General features: G+C 40.6%; 1 protein-coding gene across 3 annotated transcripts in view; it reads left to right on the top strand.

Moving 5' to 3' along the window:
- Positions 1–17372, top strand: part of IFTAP (intraflagellar transport associated protein) — an 80781-nt gene that overhangs the window by 12327 nt on the left and 51082 nt on the right. For all 3 annotated transcript variants that reach the window (XM_008269826.4, XM_008269829.4, XM_070064480.1), the window contains one exon: positions 5190–5339. In XM_008269826.4, the coding sequence (XP_008268048.1) occupies positions 5207–5339 (133 nt within the window). In that variant the 5' untranslated portion in view covers positions 5190–5206. The remainder of the gene's footprint in view (positions 1–5189; positions 5340–17372) is intronic.

The raw sequence follows: 17372 nt of genomic DNA, 5'->3' as shown, positions 1-17372 counted from the left end.
TTTTCATTGGCTTAGAGAGGAGAAAACTTGGTTCTTTACCAGGCTTGGGGTCTTCCAGCAAAGTTTTGTCATCCAAGTAGAGCAATGCATGCTCCCTGAACGATTGCGAAGTGTTGCTTATGATTTACGAACAGATACATACATTTTCTTGTCTTTCTAATATGTTCTGGGTCTTTCATGTGGAGCTCAATGCTTTAAAACATAAAAAGCAAACCAAAACAAAGAATCTGGTTACCAGGGTAAGTGTCCCTCCTCTGCTTTTCTTGTAGAAAAGTACCTCATGATAAAAACACAGAAGCACATGAGTGGTAACTGAAAAGCATTGCTTCCTTTTAGAAAACCACGAGTATTTGCATAACCCACTCTGCTGTCTGGGAAATGATTATCTGCTCTGTCAGCCCCTGAGGACTTTTTTTTTTTTTTTTTAAGATTTATTTTATTTGAAAGACAGAGCTAAAAACGGAGAGAGGTTTTCCATCCGCTGGTTTGGAGCTGAGCCAATCTGAAGCCAGGAGCCAGGAGCTTCTTTTGGGTATCCCATGTAGGCGCAGAGGCCCAAGAATTTGGGCCATCTTTCTCTGCTTTCCCAGGCCATAAGCAGAGAGCTGGATCAGAAGAGGAGCAGCCAGGACGTGAATCAGTGCTCATGAGGGATGCCAGCGCTACATGCTGGGGCTTCAACCTGCTGTGCCATAGCCTCAGATCCAGTCCCTGAGGACTTTTGACATTAGTTTGTTTATATTTTTATAGATGAAGAAAGTTATAAACTTGAAGATGGGTATTTCTTAAATTCTTCAAATAGTGAAAATAGATAGTACAGATCTTTCAAAAGTCAATAGAAACATGACATTTTCTCTATTTTATTTTTTTTAAAGATTGATTTATTTATTTGAAAGTCAGAGTTACACAGAGAGAGAAGGAGAGGCGTTGGGGGGGTGTCCTTCCATCTGCTGGTTCACTCCCCAGTTGGCCGCAATGGCCAGAGTTGTGCCAATCCGAAGCCAGGAGCCAGGAGCCTCCTCTGGGTCTCCCATGCAGGTGCAGGGGCCCAAGGACTTGGGCCATCTTCCACTGCTTTCCCAGGCAATAGCAGAGAGCTGGATTAGACGTGGAGCAGCTGGGACTCAAACCAGCGCCCATAAGGGATGCTGGCACCACAGGCGGTGGCTTTACCCACTACACCACAGTGCTGACTCCTCTTTTGTGTTGTTTTAATCATATGAATGAAATTAAAGACTTTTGTGCTAGCCACATCTGCTAATTCTTTGCCTTTTGTACTACTGAAGTCTATTAAGGGTAAATACTCCAAATAAACTGATTTGAGAATTGGAAAAGAAGTTTACTGGCATTTCTATTGTCACTCTTACAAGATATTTACTGCAGTAGAAGCCATAGCCTGGCTGTTTCTGTTTGTTATTTGTTCAAGTAGATTGCCAGAGATAGTGTGAGCAAGAGATTGATATAATGCATTGTTGTAATTTTGCTGGGCTCCAATCCTGGAAAAGCAGATTGATGTTGAAATTCTTGTAATTAAGTACATGTCTCCCTGATAGTGAAATAATAGCCACCTTCCAGGTTATTTATCGATATTTATTATCTAGCTACTGCAACCATAATTTATTAAGCTTTGCATTGCTGAAGCCTGGCAGTACTTCAGGTAAATTTGCATAAGCCATAGCAGATGATTTTTCATATTCCTTATTTTTCAGGTAGCAATAGCTTGAAACTGTTTCTTTCATTTTAAGTTTATACATAGCTACACATTTTTCCCCCACTCAATCGTCTACCTCACTGTGTTTTATCTGGAGTTGTAATACATGAGGAATTATCTTGACTTATCCTTCTGCAACCTTGTTGCATTCAAAGTCAGAGTGTTCACAGTCACAGCAGATATACTAAGACTGGTGCATCATCATTGCTAATGTTTCTAGGGTGCCACGTATGCTCATTTAATCCTCATAGCAATCCTATGAATACACACATGACTTCGTAATTCTTTATCTGAAACTTGCCATCAGATGTTTTCAGAATTCCACAGTTTTTAGAGTTTAGAAAGGAAATCAATGCATATGCTATGTTTTCTACAAAATTTCCTGGGGGCCTGGGAAAGCAGCTCATAGTTAAGCCCAGCATATTTCTGCAGAGAAATATATGGATAGTCTCACTAAATAGAAGAAATAAAAGCCACGGGTACTCGCCTATTAATTCAGATCAGGTTTTGCCAAAAGATGAGTTTGCGTATCACCTTATGAACATTTGTTTTTTGTGATCTCTTTAGTATTTTGGAATTAAAATTAAGGAATGTATACTCGTACTTTTTTTAAAGATTTATTTATGTATTTGAAAGGCACAGTTACATACAGAGGGAGAGACACACAGAGAGTGCGTCTGTCTGCTGGTTCCCTCCCCAGATGGCTGCATTAGCTGGAACTGGGTGAGGCTGAAGCCAGAAGCTTCTTCTGGGTCTGCCATGTGGGTGAAGTGGTCCTAGGACTTGGGCAACTTAACCCACTGCACCACAGCACTGGCACTAGCCCTGCACTGTTACAACCCTTTTTATAAATGAAGGGAGACAGGCCCAGATAGGTCAGGTAACTTCTCCCATATTACATAGTAAGTGGCTGAGCTAGGCTGTGACTATGTGGCTATTTAAAAGGATAGGTTAGATCTGTGCATACTGATATCATGATAGGTCCATGATAACTTATTGAATTAAAAAGTTGCAAACAATAATGTATATAATGTCCCATTTTGTGAAAAAAAATTTCTATCATTTTCTGTAAACATAGAGACAGAGTTTACCTTTGATGGGATTTCTGAGACCAGGAGATAATTTGGACTATCTTTACATTTTTACCTTTCATACATCGGTTTGATTGGTATAAAAGTGTGTAAAGGGGGGCCGGTGCTGTGGCATAGTGGATAAAGCCACCGCCTGTGGTGCCGGCATCCCATATAGGTGCTGGTTTGAGTCCCAGATGCTCCACTTCCAACCCTGCTCTCTGCTATTGCCTGGGAAAGCAGTGGAAGATGGCCCAAGTCCTTGGGCCCCTGCACCCATGTGGGAGATCTGGAAGACATTCCTGGCTCCTGGCTTCGGATTAGTGCAGCTCTGGCCGTTGTGGCCATCCGGGGGGTGATCCAGTGGCTGGAAAACTCTCTCTCTCTCTGCCTCTGCCTCTTTGTAACTCTGCCTTTCAAATAAAATCAATTTTTTAAAAAAAGTGTATAAAAGGAATTGGAGAAGAAGAACAGGTAATATATTTTCTCTCGTTTCAGAAAAATAGTAGAAATCTTGGCACTCTCTCTTCCTGCCCTTACAATAATGGAGAACCCCATGTATTATACTGGTCATTTGGGCAGTAATTACTCTTCTGGTTTCAGTAGATAGTCAATTTTCCTCAAAGCTATGTAAGCATAATATTTCATACAGAACAAATGGAGTTTAACAAGATGAAATAGCACAAGTGGAAACAAAGTTCAAACTATGTCAGGATTGAGGCTGACAGACATTTAGCTAGCAGTGTTGTAAATTAACTGACAAAATAGAGCAGCCAACAGGAATGTGAATGGGATCTTCAGCTACATATCAAAAGTACAGTATTTAAAATATGAGGGTTAGTCAACTCTCTCCTAATCCAGGCTGTATCTGGAGTCTTGTCTTCTGGTCTGATGGCATATTTTTTTTTAAAGATTTATTTTATTTATTTGAAAGGTAGAGTTACACAGAGAGAAAAGGAGAGTGGGGGGAGAGAGAAAGAGACAGAAAGAGAGAGATTGTCTGAGACAGTCTTCCATTTGCTGGTTCACTCCCCAATTGGCCTCAACTGCTGGAGCTGTGCCGATCCGAAGCCAGGAGCCAGGAGCCTCCGCTGGGTCTCCCATGTGGGTGCAAAGGCCCAAGGACTTGGGCCATCTTCCACTGCTTCCCCAGTTCATAGCAGAGAGCTGGATTGGAAGTAGAGCAGCCAGGACTGAAACTGGCGCTGATGGCATATTTTAAAGGGATGCAGAAATGTGAAGTCTTTTCCAGGTAGATTGGTCTAGGACCTCTAAAACACCAGTGAAGTTATTATGCAAGTTTAACGGAGTGTTTGGCCAGCTTCTAGCAATATTTGGCTATTGTGCCTGCTTGAATGAGTAATGTTAGTTCCGGATGCATTGGCTGCCAGCTGCATGCCACATGCTGAACTGTGAAGCATTTGGGATCCAGAGATGAAAGGACATAGACTCTGCCTGTCCAAGTGTAGTAGAGGACACAGATATGTGCATGGCTGTTTCTAATACAGCAGGGTACACAGCACAGGGAAGTCACGTCTAGTTCTCCCTGTGGTGGTGGTGGGAGATGAGAGGGTGAAGCCTGCACAGAGAGCAGGTTCTGAGCTGGGTTGGGAAAGAGAAATTTATCTCAGTAAATGAAATAAGAAAATTAAAAAAGGACAGCATGGATTTTTTCGAACATTTGAAAGGATGCCAGGTATGAGAAGGGTGGAAGTTTCTGAGTACAACCTCAGAGGCTCAGGGACCCACTGGAGTAGGGTACAGGAAGATGGATTTAGCTTCAGTCTTATAACTTTTTAGCAGAACTGTCCAAAGGCATCTTCGGAATGGTCAGAGTTTCCAGTGCCTTGATGTACTAAATCACAGGCAAGGGAACTGCTTGTCAGCTGCCGCGCAGGAGAGGAGGGTGGCGGGGAGCAGAGTGGAATGCTGAAGGGCAGCTCCTAGAACAGACATTTCCCTCTCCCTGCTCGGTGACTATCTAGGGCTGTTAGGATAGCTAGCATTAAAGTGCTCTGAATGGCTCCTGATACAAAGCAAGTGCCAAATGATTTTCCAATAAATACTCACTCTTATGGTTGATTGTCATTGGATGGGTGGTTTGTTGAGGTACTCTGTAAAGTTCTTCTCACTTTGAAAGGCTTTGTATTTCTAATCATGTAATCGTATAATGATGTTACTGTGAATTAAGAAGATGGTGATGAGGTAACTGAAACAAAAAATCAAAATCGGGATAGTAATTCAGCAGCAAAGAAATGAGTAAAACCCTGTGTGCTTCATTAGAGTTCTAGTAACTGGATCTGTCCTTTTGGAGCCTTGGAATCCTCCCCCTCCCAGCCCCCATCGGCAGTGTTTAACAAGGGCCTGACACTCCATGATTCTAGCTCTTGCTTTTCTTTGTCTCATAGATAAAGTGGCCTTGTGAATGCCTGCCCAAACATCAGATTTGAAGATAATGGATGAAGATCGCGTAATTGAAGAAGTCTTGGATAAGTTTGTTAATTCTCATGAGCAAACATATGAAGAGTTTCTGAGCACTTTTACTTATCTTTCAAAAGGTAAAATGGGGAAGTAAGTTTTCTACAATAGTAGAGATCAAGAATGTTTAAAGAAATGTGGTTAAAATTTTTTTAAAAGATTTATTTATTTGAAAGGCAGATTTATGGAAAGGCAGAGGCAGAGGCAGAGAGAGAGAGTGAGAGAGTCTTCTATCTTCTGGTTCACTTCCCAATGGCTGCCATGGCCGGAGCTGTGCTGATCCAAAGCCAGGAGCCAGGAGCCAGGAGCTTCCTCTGGGTCTCCATCTTCTACTGCTTCCCTAGGCCATAGCAGAGAGCTAGATCGGAAGTGGAGCAGCTGGGACCCAAACTGGTGCCCATATGGGATGCCGGCACCGCAGGTGGTGGCTTTACCTGCTGCACCACAGCACTGGCCCCAAAAGTTTTAACATTTAAAATTTGTACATATTTATGGATTACTTTGTGATGTTTCAGTACATGTATATATTATGTAATGTCCAGTCAGGTTGCATTTATCCTTTCAAACACTTAGTTTTTCCTTATAGTAAAAACTTCCAAAATTCTATCTTCTAGTTTGTTTATTTTTTCGTAGTGAAAGATACAGCACATTAACTTTATTTACAGTCACCATGTTGTGCAACAGAACCCCAGAACTTCTTATTGTTAGCTAGCTATAACCTAGAACTCGTAAATCAATCATTTCCCATTCCTGTCTTCCTCCTTCCCTCCCCAGCCTCTGATAACTTCAATTATACTTTTAAATTCTATTCTGAGGGTGAGATCATGTGATATTTGTCTTTGTGTTCTTGTATTATTTCAGCTAACATAATGACTTGTAATTCTTTCTGTGTTGTTGGAAATGACAAGATTTAATCCCTTTAAAAATTTATGTTATTTTATTTATTTACTTATTTGAGAGGTAGAGTTACAGACAGAGAGAGGGAGAGACAGAAAAAAAAAGGTCTTCCAAGTGTTGGTTCACTCCCCACATGGCTGCAATGGCCAGAGCTGAGCCGATCTGAAGCCAGGGACCAGGAGCTTCCTCTGAGTCTCCCACACGGGTGCAGGGGCCCAAGCACTTGGGCCATCCTCCACTGCCTTTTCAGGCCAGAAACAGAGAGCTGGATCAGAAGAGGAGCAGCTGGGACATGAACTGGTGCCCTTATGAGATGCTGGCCCTGACGGTGGAGGCTTGGCCTACTATGCCAACAGCACCAGCTCCCAAGATTTAAATGTTTTTTTGAGAATGGGTAATATTCCCACTGTGTGTATGTGCCACATTTTCAAGATAAAGAATTTGCTATAAATGCATGTCTTTGATGCCATTTCAAGAAGACTATTTCTGAGCATTCAGCCCATTCCTTTAATCAGGTCATTGTTAATAGGCATTTGTAACTAATATATATAAATACCAATGCCTTTATACATCCAAAAATTGCATTATAGACTCAAAGTCATTGAATTTGATAATAAAAATGACCTGAGGGCAGGCATTTTATGTGGCTGATAAGATCCACCTAGGAAGCCCACATCCCGTATTAGAGTACCTGGGTTTGAGTACCAACTCCGCTGCTCCATAGCCCAGCTTCTGGCTAAGGTGACGCTGCGAGGCGGCAGATACTGGCTCAAGTAGTTGGGTCCCTGCCAGCCATGTGGGGGAGCTGGATTGAGTTCCCAACTCCTGGCTTCAGCCTGACACAGTTCTAGCTGTTGGAGGCATTTGAGGGGTGAATGAACGGATGGGAGCTCTCTGCTGTCTGTCTGCCTGTCTCTCCCTGTCATTCTCTCTTTCAAATAAATAAAAATTCAATCAAAAAGTTAAAAAATGACCTGAGAAATAATTTAGTATAATCCTTTTAATTTGGTTTTTTAAGAAATGCAAGTGAAACAGCAGAAGCTTTATTGAAAGCTTAGGAAATATAGGTATGAAGTTATACCGTACACATTTGAATCCCAGCCTCAACCTCATACTATCTGTGTGATCTTGATGAAGTACATATTCAGTGAAGGGGGAATAGAAATAGTGCCGCCATCAAACCTTGATAAAATATTAATTGAGATAATTGGTATAAAGCTGGTTTGCAAGGTGGCCGACACATTGTGAGTACTTCTTAGATGCCAGGTGTTCCTATTGTTATTGTGACGCTGCCGCCGCTGCCGCCGCTGCTGCTGCTCCCTAGGCAGTGGTTTTTACATACCCGAAACAACTGTTCATACTCAAAGTGTTCAGCTGAAGCTGAAACACCAAACCAATATGTGTTTCATTGTGTGCTTTATTGTTTTCTAATTGAGTCAACATTTAAAAGCCGAGTAATTTTGCTTGAAAATCTTGATTTGTCAGTTTTCTCTGCACCAAGTGAGAAGATTGTTGTCTGTTCCTTGTGCAGTGGTAATAGCCACCAGCACTCAGGAGCTCTTGCCCTGTGGGCTCCCTGGTTTGTCATGCACTCCGGCACTTACACTGTCTGAAAATGTGGGCATACGTTTTCTGCTTCATTCACTTAACTGGCTCTGTGGGCATTTGAGTTGTAATCTCTGTTCTGTGTTCTACTGCAGATTGTCATTGGCTTGCTCTCAACTTGGTCCTTTCTGGGTCGTTGATCCCTGTTTCAGGATCCATGTGAAGCTGTTGCTTCTGCACACAGCTGCACTTGTAGCTCACCTGAGGACCTTGAGAATATGTTGGATTCAGAGCCCACCCCACAGCTCAGCTGGGGCCAAAGAATCAGTATTTTGTAAAAACTCTTCTGGTGATTGTAATGTGTACCCAAGGTTGAAAGTAGGGAGTTTCATAATCTCCGAGGTTAGGGCACTCTTTCATGATTTTCATGACATTTCATGATTTCACGTCATGGTTCATGTGCCCTGAACAAATGTGAAAGAAGGGTAGTTAAAATGAAGAAAAGGAAAAATGATTCTGACCTGTTTCATAATGCAAGATATAGGTTGTATATCCCTAATCAAAAAATCCAAAATCTGAAATGCTGTAAAATCCTAGACGTTTTGAAGGTCGATATGATGCCCAGAAGCAGAAAATTCCATATCTGCCCTCATGTGACAGGTGACAGTCAAAATGCATGTGTGCTACAAATATTGTGTAAAGTTACCTTTAGGCTATATGTATCTAGGTAAATGAGAAACATATGTAAATTTTGAGTTTAGACTTAGGTCCCATCGTTGAGATACGTATATGTATATGCAGCTAGTCCAGAATCTTAACTCTGAGATATTTCTGGTCCCAAGCATTTCAGAGAAAGCGTGCTCAGTCTGTAGAATATCATTAATACCTATTTTGTTTATACTTGAAAAACATGGACTGTGGTTTTTGTTTGCATGTAGGCAAATGGAGAATTCAGGAAATATATAATTAACTTGGAGTTGTCTGTTAATGATATGTTTTCACATGATATGTGGATCAAGTTATTCTTGATAATGGCTAACTCATCTTTTAGTCCATGAACTTGGGTTTAGGAAGATGCTTGTTTTGTTGAAGCATAATGATTTATGATTTCTACTTTCTGGACTCAGACATGGCAGTATGGATGACTGGGGAATGGTGGTAGAAAGAAGGGTAATAGTGACAGAATTTATGGATTTTAGTATGCCAGTGGTATTTTGATACTCCAGATTATTTTGGAAATTATTTGTCAGACTGACTTTATTTTGAGCTAGAACCACAAAATTTTATGTTAGTACTAACTACAGATAAACTCAGTGATATATATATATGTGTGTGTGTGTGTGTGTGTGTGTGTATACATACATACATACACACACAGATGCCAAAGTTGAAAACTGTCAAAATCTGTGCTGTGTTTCCTCTTTGTGTGTCTTTCTCTTGACTCTTGTTCACATGTATCCTACTAACTCCTGAAAGCTTTTCTGCACTGACTTCTAAGTCTGTCAGCACACGTCCTGGCTGGTAGAACAGCCCAGGAGGGATTGAACCTCATCCCTGAGCTTCAGATTGTGCCAAGAGTGACATTTCCAATGTAAAAATAAAAGTGATTTTGTTCTGAGCACTTCAGTCTTTCCTTCTTTATATACATTGCATATGAACATTAGACTAAAAATGTAGAAAGAAAGAGGCAAAAGTAGCAGGTTTGGTACCAGATGAGATGAGATGAGATGAGAGAGAGAGAGAGAGTGAGAGAGACAGAGAGAGGGAGGGAGGAAAAATATGGATTCCAGGAAAAATTCCATTTCAGTGTTTTGGGTTAAATTTACTTAGTTACTGGTAGTCCTGTATATGAGTCTAAGGGAGGAATGAAGAATGTGGTTTTCATTTTGGATTAGTTGAGCTTGAGGTGCCTTCTGGATTAGCTACAAAGAAGCATTCAGCAGAAAGTTGAACATACAGTCCAAGGGCTGGGGAAGCTGTCCAAGCTGGAGAAAAAACAGTTGAGTGTCAGACCACACAGGGCCAAATCTAACTTTATTTTGTACCCTGGAAGAGTAAAAATTTTTTGCAAGGACTTTGATATTTTGAAGGGGGTTACAGTTTATTTGTTTCTGGGGTAAGGAGTCTTCTGTTTTCCGATTCTGGTGAGATCATTGCATGCTGAGAAGGAAACTGTTGCAGAGGCAGTAGCTTCATTTGAATTCAGTTTGGAGCCTCAAATTGAGCTGAAATAAATGATGACGCAAGTCACATAAACTGCATCTCCAAGCATACTAGTTTTTTCCTTTCAAAATATCCCCAGGCGGCACTTCACATTATAAACTAATGACCTGAAAAAATTCCTCTTAAAGCACAGAGTTGTGAGTGCAAAAATATGTCTTAAATCAGTAATCCCCTCCCCTTCCCCGCTGCCAAACATTTAAATACCTTCTGAGAGACCAAACGGGACTTCAGGGCAGGCCTGAGTTGAGTGATAGCCAGCAGAATCGATCTAGTTTAATAAGGTCATCTCTGTTTATGAAAAACGTCAAAGCTATTTCTTCATAGTTCCTGTTTCATGCCCTTCCTCCCAGGCCCTTCATTTGTCTCCATGTGCTTGCTTGTTTTGCTGCTGGGAGTGAATCTTTGCTCCGTGAAAGTGGTTACCACCACGCATACATGTACATTTCTTCAGTAAGTTTGGTTTCTCAAGTCCATTACCATTTCCACTTATGGACTGTTCTATTTATTTTTATAATAGTTATGTGCCAGAATGCTTATGGGATTAATTTTATTTCCAAGACTGTTAAAAGGGTCAGTAATCCTATTAAAAATATTTTCTTAGAAAAATTAAATTATAGCCTTATTGAAAGAAATTCACATTACTGCTTCACACTCTTGGAAAACAGTTGGAAACTGCTAATATTGAAGCATAATTCTCACTACAGTATATTTATGTTCATCATGTTATGGACTTTTTTCTCTTTTAAAGCAATTCTAGGTTTTTTAAACTGTAGTACTTATTAGATAGTAAATACAATGTTCTTTCTTTTTTAAGATTTATTTTATTTATTTGAAAGAGTAACAGAGAGAGGTAGAGAGAGAGACAGAGCGAGAGATCTTCCATCTGCTGGTTCACTCCCCAGATGGCCGCAATGCCGGAGCTGTGCTAATCTGAAGCCAGGAGCCAGGAGATTCTTCTGAGTCTCCCACGAGGGTGCAGGGGCCCAAGGACTTGGGCCATCTTCCACTGCCTTCTCAGGCCACAGAAGAGAGCTGGATTGGAAGAGGAGCAGCCAGGAGTAGAACCGGTGCCCATATGGAATGCTGGTTTTTCAGGCCAGGGCTTCAACCCTCTGTGCCACGGCGCTGGCCCCAAGATAATGTTCTAATACAGTTTTTAAAGACATGTTAATTATTAGTTTTGAACAGTTACTTTTGAATTGTCAGTAATGTCTTCAGTTCAAGAGGACATATTTTTACAAGATGTGTTTAGAAAATCAATAGAAAGATTTTTTATGTATAAAAGCACTAAGCACTTGGGCCATCTTCCACTGCCTTCCCAGGCACATTAGCAGGGAGCTGGATTTGAAGTGGATCAGCCTGGACTTGAACTGACACTCAGATATTGGATTCTAGTGTCGGGGGCAGTAGCTTAACTTACTGTGCCACATGCTAGCGCCCTCTCATTTCTTTCTTAAAATATCTAGAATACAATTTCCCAAATGATTTTCTGAGTTTCTATTATCAACATACAATAGCAACTTTCTATTCACTGTAACGTTTGTCTCCTATAACCTATTTTCTTACATGTAGATCAAAGGTCTTATTTCAGATTTTAATGTGTATTTTTTTTTAGTTTTCTTTGTGTCCTTCTCATTTCAATTGTAATACTTCATGCTTTAGCATTTTATTATCCTTTTACAATGTCTTTGAAAAAAATTTCTATTAATTCAAGCTCTCTTTCTTCCATAATACTTGTTAATGTTTGAATTAAATTTCCCATTAGGTAAACACTGTGTATCTGGAAGTTAAGGACAAATGGCCATGCCAGTGGCTTTATAGAACTGGTGGTGTTTTGGCTTTTGATAGTTGCAAACTCTTGGAGTTCGAATACCCAGAGCTGGACCTGGCTAAAGTGAGGATCCTGGAACTGAATCCCAGGTCCCGCATGTGGGAGGTAGGGATCCACTTGAGCCGTCACCTGATGTCTCCAGGGTACATATTAGTGGCAAGCTGGAATTGAGAACAGAGCTGGGATTTGAACCCAGGTACTCCAATATGCGCAAGCATTCCAAGCGGTGTCTTAACTGCTAGGCCAAACATCTGCCCCTCAAAATCTGAAAGTTTCTGAGTATCATGTTAGTGCTCAGAAGTGTCAAATATGAAAGACTTTCTGATTTTGGGTTTTTGAATTAAGGATGCTCAACCAGATAAAGTCTATGCAAATATTCTAAAATCTTAAAAACTCCACCATCTGAACATTTCTAGACTCTTGACAGTTACTGTACATTATCAGTATCAGCTTGCTGCGGTCAGTTCAAGGATTCAAACTGTAGACAGCTGACCTTCCTCTGTTCCATTTGCTGTCCTCCCTGTGTACCCAGCACTGAGACATTTGGGAGCACAGCACTTGTAGGAAACTGGTGGAGTGGAAGACCGATGGCAGCCCACATTTTCTAAGGAGCGGGAGGGAGGAAATATGAGGGAACCCGCCCACTGCATGTCCGCCAGCACTTACTCAGGCCTGAGTGTTGTGCTTCAATGGATCATCTCAACCTAGGTGAGCGTGTTGGTTTAACATTTTAGTTTCTACTATTCATATTTTACAGAGGAGGAAACCAAGACTTAAGGTTAAAGTGACTTGATGTTATGGACTGAATTGTGGCCTCCCCAGCCTCTAGACTTACATGTTGAAGCCCTAACCCCCAGTGCAACTTTACTGGGAGATAAGGTCCTTAAAGAGATAGTAAGTGTTAACTGAGATCATCAGAGTGGAGCCTTAATTCAGTGTGCCTGATGCCCTTATAGGAAGAGGAAGACAGACAGCAGGGAGGTGCATGTACAAAGAAAAGGCCAAAAGACCCTGGAAGACACTGTGCGAAAGTTGCTGTCTGCATGCCAAGGAGAGAGACCTCAGGACAACCAAAACTGTCCATACCTCAAGCTTGTACTTCCAGTCTCTGGAACTGTGAAGAAATACAATTCTGCTGTTGAAACCACCCAGTTTGTAGTATACTGGCGTGGCAGCCCAAGCATGCCAAGGGTCATGTAACTGGGTGGGAGTCGAGTTGGACTGCGGCTTACTCGGCGTGGTGTCAAAGCCCATGCTCTGAACCTTGGTGTTTTCTGACTTCCTCACAGCACTGAGCAGTTTTCTCAACATCCGGGAGGCACTGGCATGTAGGGATTGTGAGCCGTGGGAATGGGTGCACTGCCTCTGAACATGCTGGTTTTGTCTTCTAGAGTAGGAAGAAGGATGACTTCTCATTGGTTTTGTTCATTACTGTTACTCTACTGCTTAAAACATTGCCTGGTAATGTGGAATGAGTGGATGCTTAATAAAGATTTTTGAATAAATGAATAAAAAGAAAGCAAGAAGGGGGCTGATGTTGTGGCATGGCGGGTTAAGCCACCACCTGCAATGCTGGCATCCCATGTTGGTGCCAGCTGCTCCACTTCTGATCCAGCTCCCTGGTAATGTACTTGGGAAAGCTGTGGAGGATGACCCAAGTCCTTGGGCCCCTGCAACCACATGGCAGACTCAGAAGAAGCTCCTGGCTCCGGGCTTCTGGCTTCAGCCTTGCCCAGTCCCAGCTGTTGTTGCGACCGTCTGGGAAGTGAACCAGTAGATGGAAGATCTCTCTTTGTCTCACTATAACTCTGACTTTCAAATAGATAAATAAATCTTTATAAAAAGAGCAAGAAAAGGTTGAATGCCAGACACAAAGACTCACAAGAGAACCTCTAACCCAGCCCTCAAGAACATCCACATGTAATGGACGGGAACAGAAAGGAGAGCCTGCCAAGGGGGACCATTCCGTTACAATTTGATGTACAAGCTAACTGGAAGACATATTAAAATTTAACAACGATCAAACAGTTTGAAGTTAGAGGCCAAGCAGGAGAAATATCCAGAAGCAGGGAGACCAGCTAGAGGCTGGGCAGAAGTACATAGGTGGAAGTCTGGACTAGGGTAGTGGAAGTGGAAATGGAAAACCAAAGGGCCTGTGAGATGCTGCAAGCTGAGCAGTGACAGTCTGGCTGTAGTAACAGGTGACTGACAGAGGAGCAGGGAGAAGACAGGGTTAAACCCGAGTTTTGAGTATTTTCCCTGGGAGATACTGAGAAGTTCAAATGACTTGTTCAAAGGTACACAATTCTCATTTCAGGAGTCTTTTATTTTATTTTTTTTTCCTTTATAAAGCATATCCTCTGTCAAGAGCTTAGAATCTTGGGTTGGGATTTGGTTTATACTTCTGGACTGATAAATTTTGAGTTATCAATTCAGCCAAAGGAATATCACCACTCATACTTGACAACATCCAAAAAGTATAATTAAAAATGAAACTGGTGACAGCACATAAAACACGTTTCCAAAGCTGACATATTTTCGTCCCCACAGCTATTCCGAAACCGAACGTTAGGATTGTATCTTTCAGCTTCTGTGGGGGTACAAAAAGGGAGGCTTTTCCCAATCTGAGGGATGAATTTAAAATCTGCTGTAGAAAAACACTGCAGAGAAAAATAGAGAAAGCAGCTGGCCCTCTTACCAATTTCAGAGCAGGCAAGGAATTTCAGTAGAGCATAAAAACAGCTTTCTCTCATAAAACACAACAAGAAAAATAATCCTTGCTGTGGAGCCTTCCGCAGTTATTTTCTGTCGAGGACTAGATGGAGACCAGAGGGCTTAACATTGTTGTGATGCCCTTGCACCTGGCAGATTGCCTGCCAGAGGAAGTTGGAACAGAACTGACCAGCTTCCCCTTCCAGGTGGCTTTTCAGCCACAGTTTCAGCATGGCTGGCTGTTACCAGTCACTTCATTCCCTACCCAACATTGAGTGGTGTTTTCAGTTCACAGGCCATTTGCAGTGTCTTTCTGTTTCCTTTTTTTCCGTTAGCCACATTAAAGAAAAAAAAAAAAAAAGGCAACTTGGGAAACACTTTTGTATATATGAAATGAGGAGTGAAGATTAGAATTGAAAATCATACAATAGGCAATAAAGTGATTTAAGAGATAGGCCATTGGTGTAATGCTACTCTCAAGGGAAACTGGGGAAGGCATCATAGGAGGACTTGCTAATGAACTAGGCAATTAAAAAGAAACTGATTTGTCATCCCAATGGAGAGAGTAAGGGAGTAGTGTTATTTTAAAGCTTTTTATTGAAGTGTATTTTGGTGTTGAAAAGGATAAAAAGGCGAGCAAAAAGCTGGTGGTTTCATATTGATCAATTCAGTAGCTATCTGTATGTGACCCCTGTATCACAACCTAACATCAAATTTCACATGGAACACTAAGGAGAAAAACCCGTATCAAACAAATACACTGATTTATAGCAGGGTCCTATGGAAGACAGTATATTAGCAACATCAACCTGTTTTTTTCTCTTTGGGGGAACATCTGCAGATTGTAATTAAGCAATTTTCATTTGTTTCTCTATTTCTTTTGTCATCACTAAATCACTACACTTAGGGAACAAATTGACAAATTATGAAACACAGAAAACTGCTGGTTCAGTTGTAGCAGGAAATTTCCCTCCTCAAATTATGACCAATTTTGAGCTGATCGAGCCATTTTGTTTTAGATATATTAGCATAAATCTTCAGCTGAGCTTGTTATAATTCATATTCACTGTATACATGAGTATGGTTCATAGATAATTATTTGTTTTCTATGTCTGCTGTAGTTTAGGTTTAAATGGGTAAGGAAAGAAAATGTATTTAAAATGTATGACATCTTGAATTATCATTAAATTTATTTTTGGCAGTGTTTTTAATGCAAATTTTTACAATAAATATCTTTTCTAGTATGCTGTCTCAGAAAGTAATATATGAAAAAAGTTTTTTAAAAATTTGGTTTGCCTACCAATAAAAGAATTATTTTCTTTGGTTCTCTATATTTTTTTATAGAGAAACCATATGTGATGGCATATTTATGTATATATAAGTTAATCAAACTTGTATAGTTAAATGGGATTTTGAACTTTTATGAAATACAAGCAGAGAGCACAAGCCAAGTAAACTTATTTATTTATTTTTTAAACAAGATTTATTTATTTATTTGAAAATCATAGTTATAGAGAGACAGGGAGAGAGAGAGAGTGATCTTCCATCTACTGGTTCACTCCCTAGATGGCCAAAGTGACCAGGGCAGGGCCAGGCTGAAGCCAAGAACCAGGAACTTCTACCGTGTGGGTCGCAGGGGCCCAAATACTTGGGCCATTTTCTACTGCTTTTCCCAGATCATTAGCAGGGAGCTGGTTCGCAAGTGGAGCATCTGGGACTTGAACCAGCGTTCGTATGGGATGTTGGCGTTGCAGGCGGCGGCTTTACCTGCTACGCCACAGCCTCAGCCACAGCCAAGTAAACTTTTAAGATGGTCATTATCAACCTTTAAATAGCCGATCTAAACAATATTAAGTGGGTACGTGCTTGTTTTATATGCATTCTCTTGTAACTTGAGATATTATTTTTACTTATTGTTATAGGTAGTAATTGAAAGAGAAGTCTCAATTGTGCCACTTCAAACTGAGTTGGTTTTAAGACTGTTTCCTTTGATTCAATCCAGTGAGCACATATTCAAATCTGAATGGTTTAGCGAAAATGTTCTTTGAGCCATGGAACAATAATATTTTCTTTGAAATGGTCAGCTAAACCCAAAGGGATACAAACAGGAAACTTTATTTTAACCAAACTCCTGTCTTCCACAAATAAAAATCAAGCCACAGTCTGTCTAGAATGTGATTTTTGCTGTCTTCTTATTTTCTCTTTTATTTGTTCCTCATGAGATAGATTTAAATGACGTTTGCTCTCACTCCTGCAGCCCATTGCTTTCTTTTCACAGGGGGAAATCATTCTTCTATTTTCATGTGTTTTTTAGACTTAGCCTGACTTTGCGTGAATTTTGTATGCCTGAACCACTGATTAGAGAAAAGGGGTTGCAGTCAGTCATCTTATTCTGGATGTTGTGTTAAGTCCCTACTTATAATACCAGTCCAATTCTTCTTGCTAGTGTTGAGATAATTTCAGTATTGACTATTTCTGTTGTATTTTAGATATTGAACTAGAATCTGGGAATACAAAGATGAATGAAACAGAATCCCTGTTTTACCAGAATTCATCAGTTGACATATAATTCTTATTTATTATATATAATAAATATATAATTTATATTTATATATTTATTATGTAGTATAATTGTGATATTCCAAAATGTTCTGTATGTATGAAGGTAAAATAATAATCTGTGTATTTGTTATTGATTGTAGATAACACTGCATTGACTATTCTTTTCATGGTTCTTTTAAACTAATATCAAAAATGTTGTCTTTTCTTTTGAGGTTTCAGTTTTACACTGAATAAACATTCTGTGATTTAAGAAGAGAGCAAGGGTCTAGCATCATGGGTTAAGGTGCCGCCTGCGATGCCAGCATCCCATATGGGTGAAGGTTCGAGCTCTGGCTGTGCTACT

This window comes from Oryctolagus cuniculus, chromosome 1, assembly GCF_964237555.1.
Source record: "Oryctolagus cuniculus chromosome 1, mOryCun1.1, whole genome shotgun sequence".
Lineage (NCBI taxonomy): Eukaryota > Metazoa > Chordata > Mammalia > Lagomorpha > Leporidae > Oryctolagus > Oryctolagus cuniculus.
This window is presented reverse-complemented; position numbering and strand designations above follow the sequence as displayed.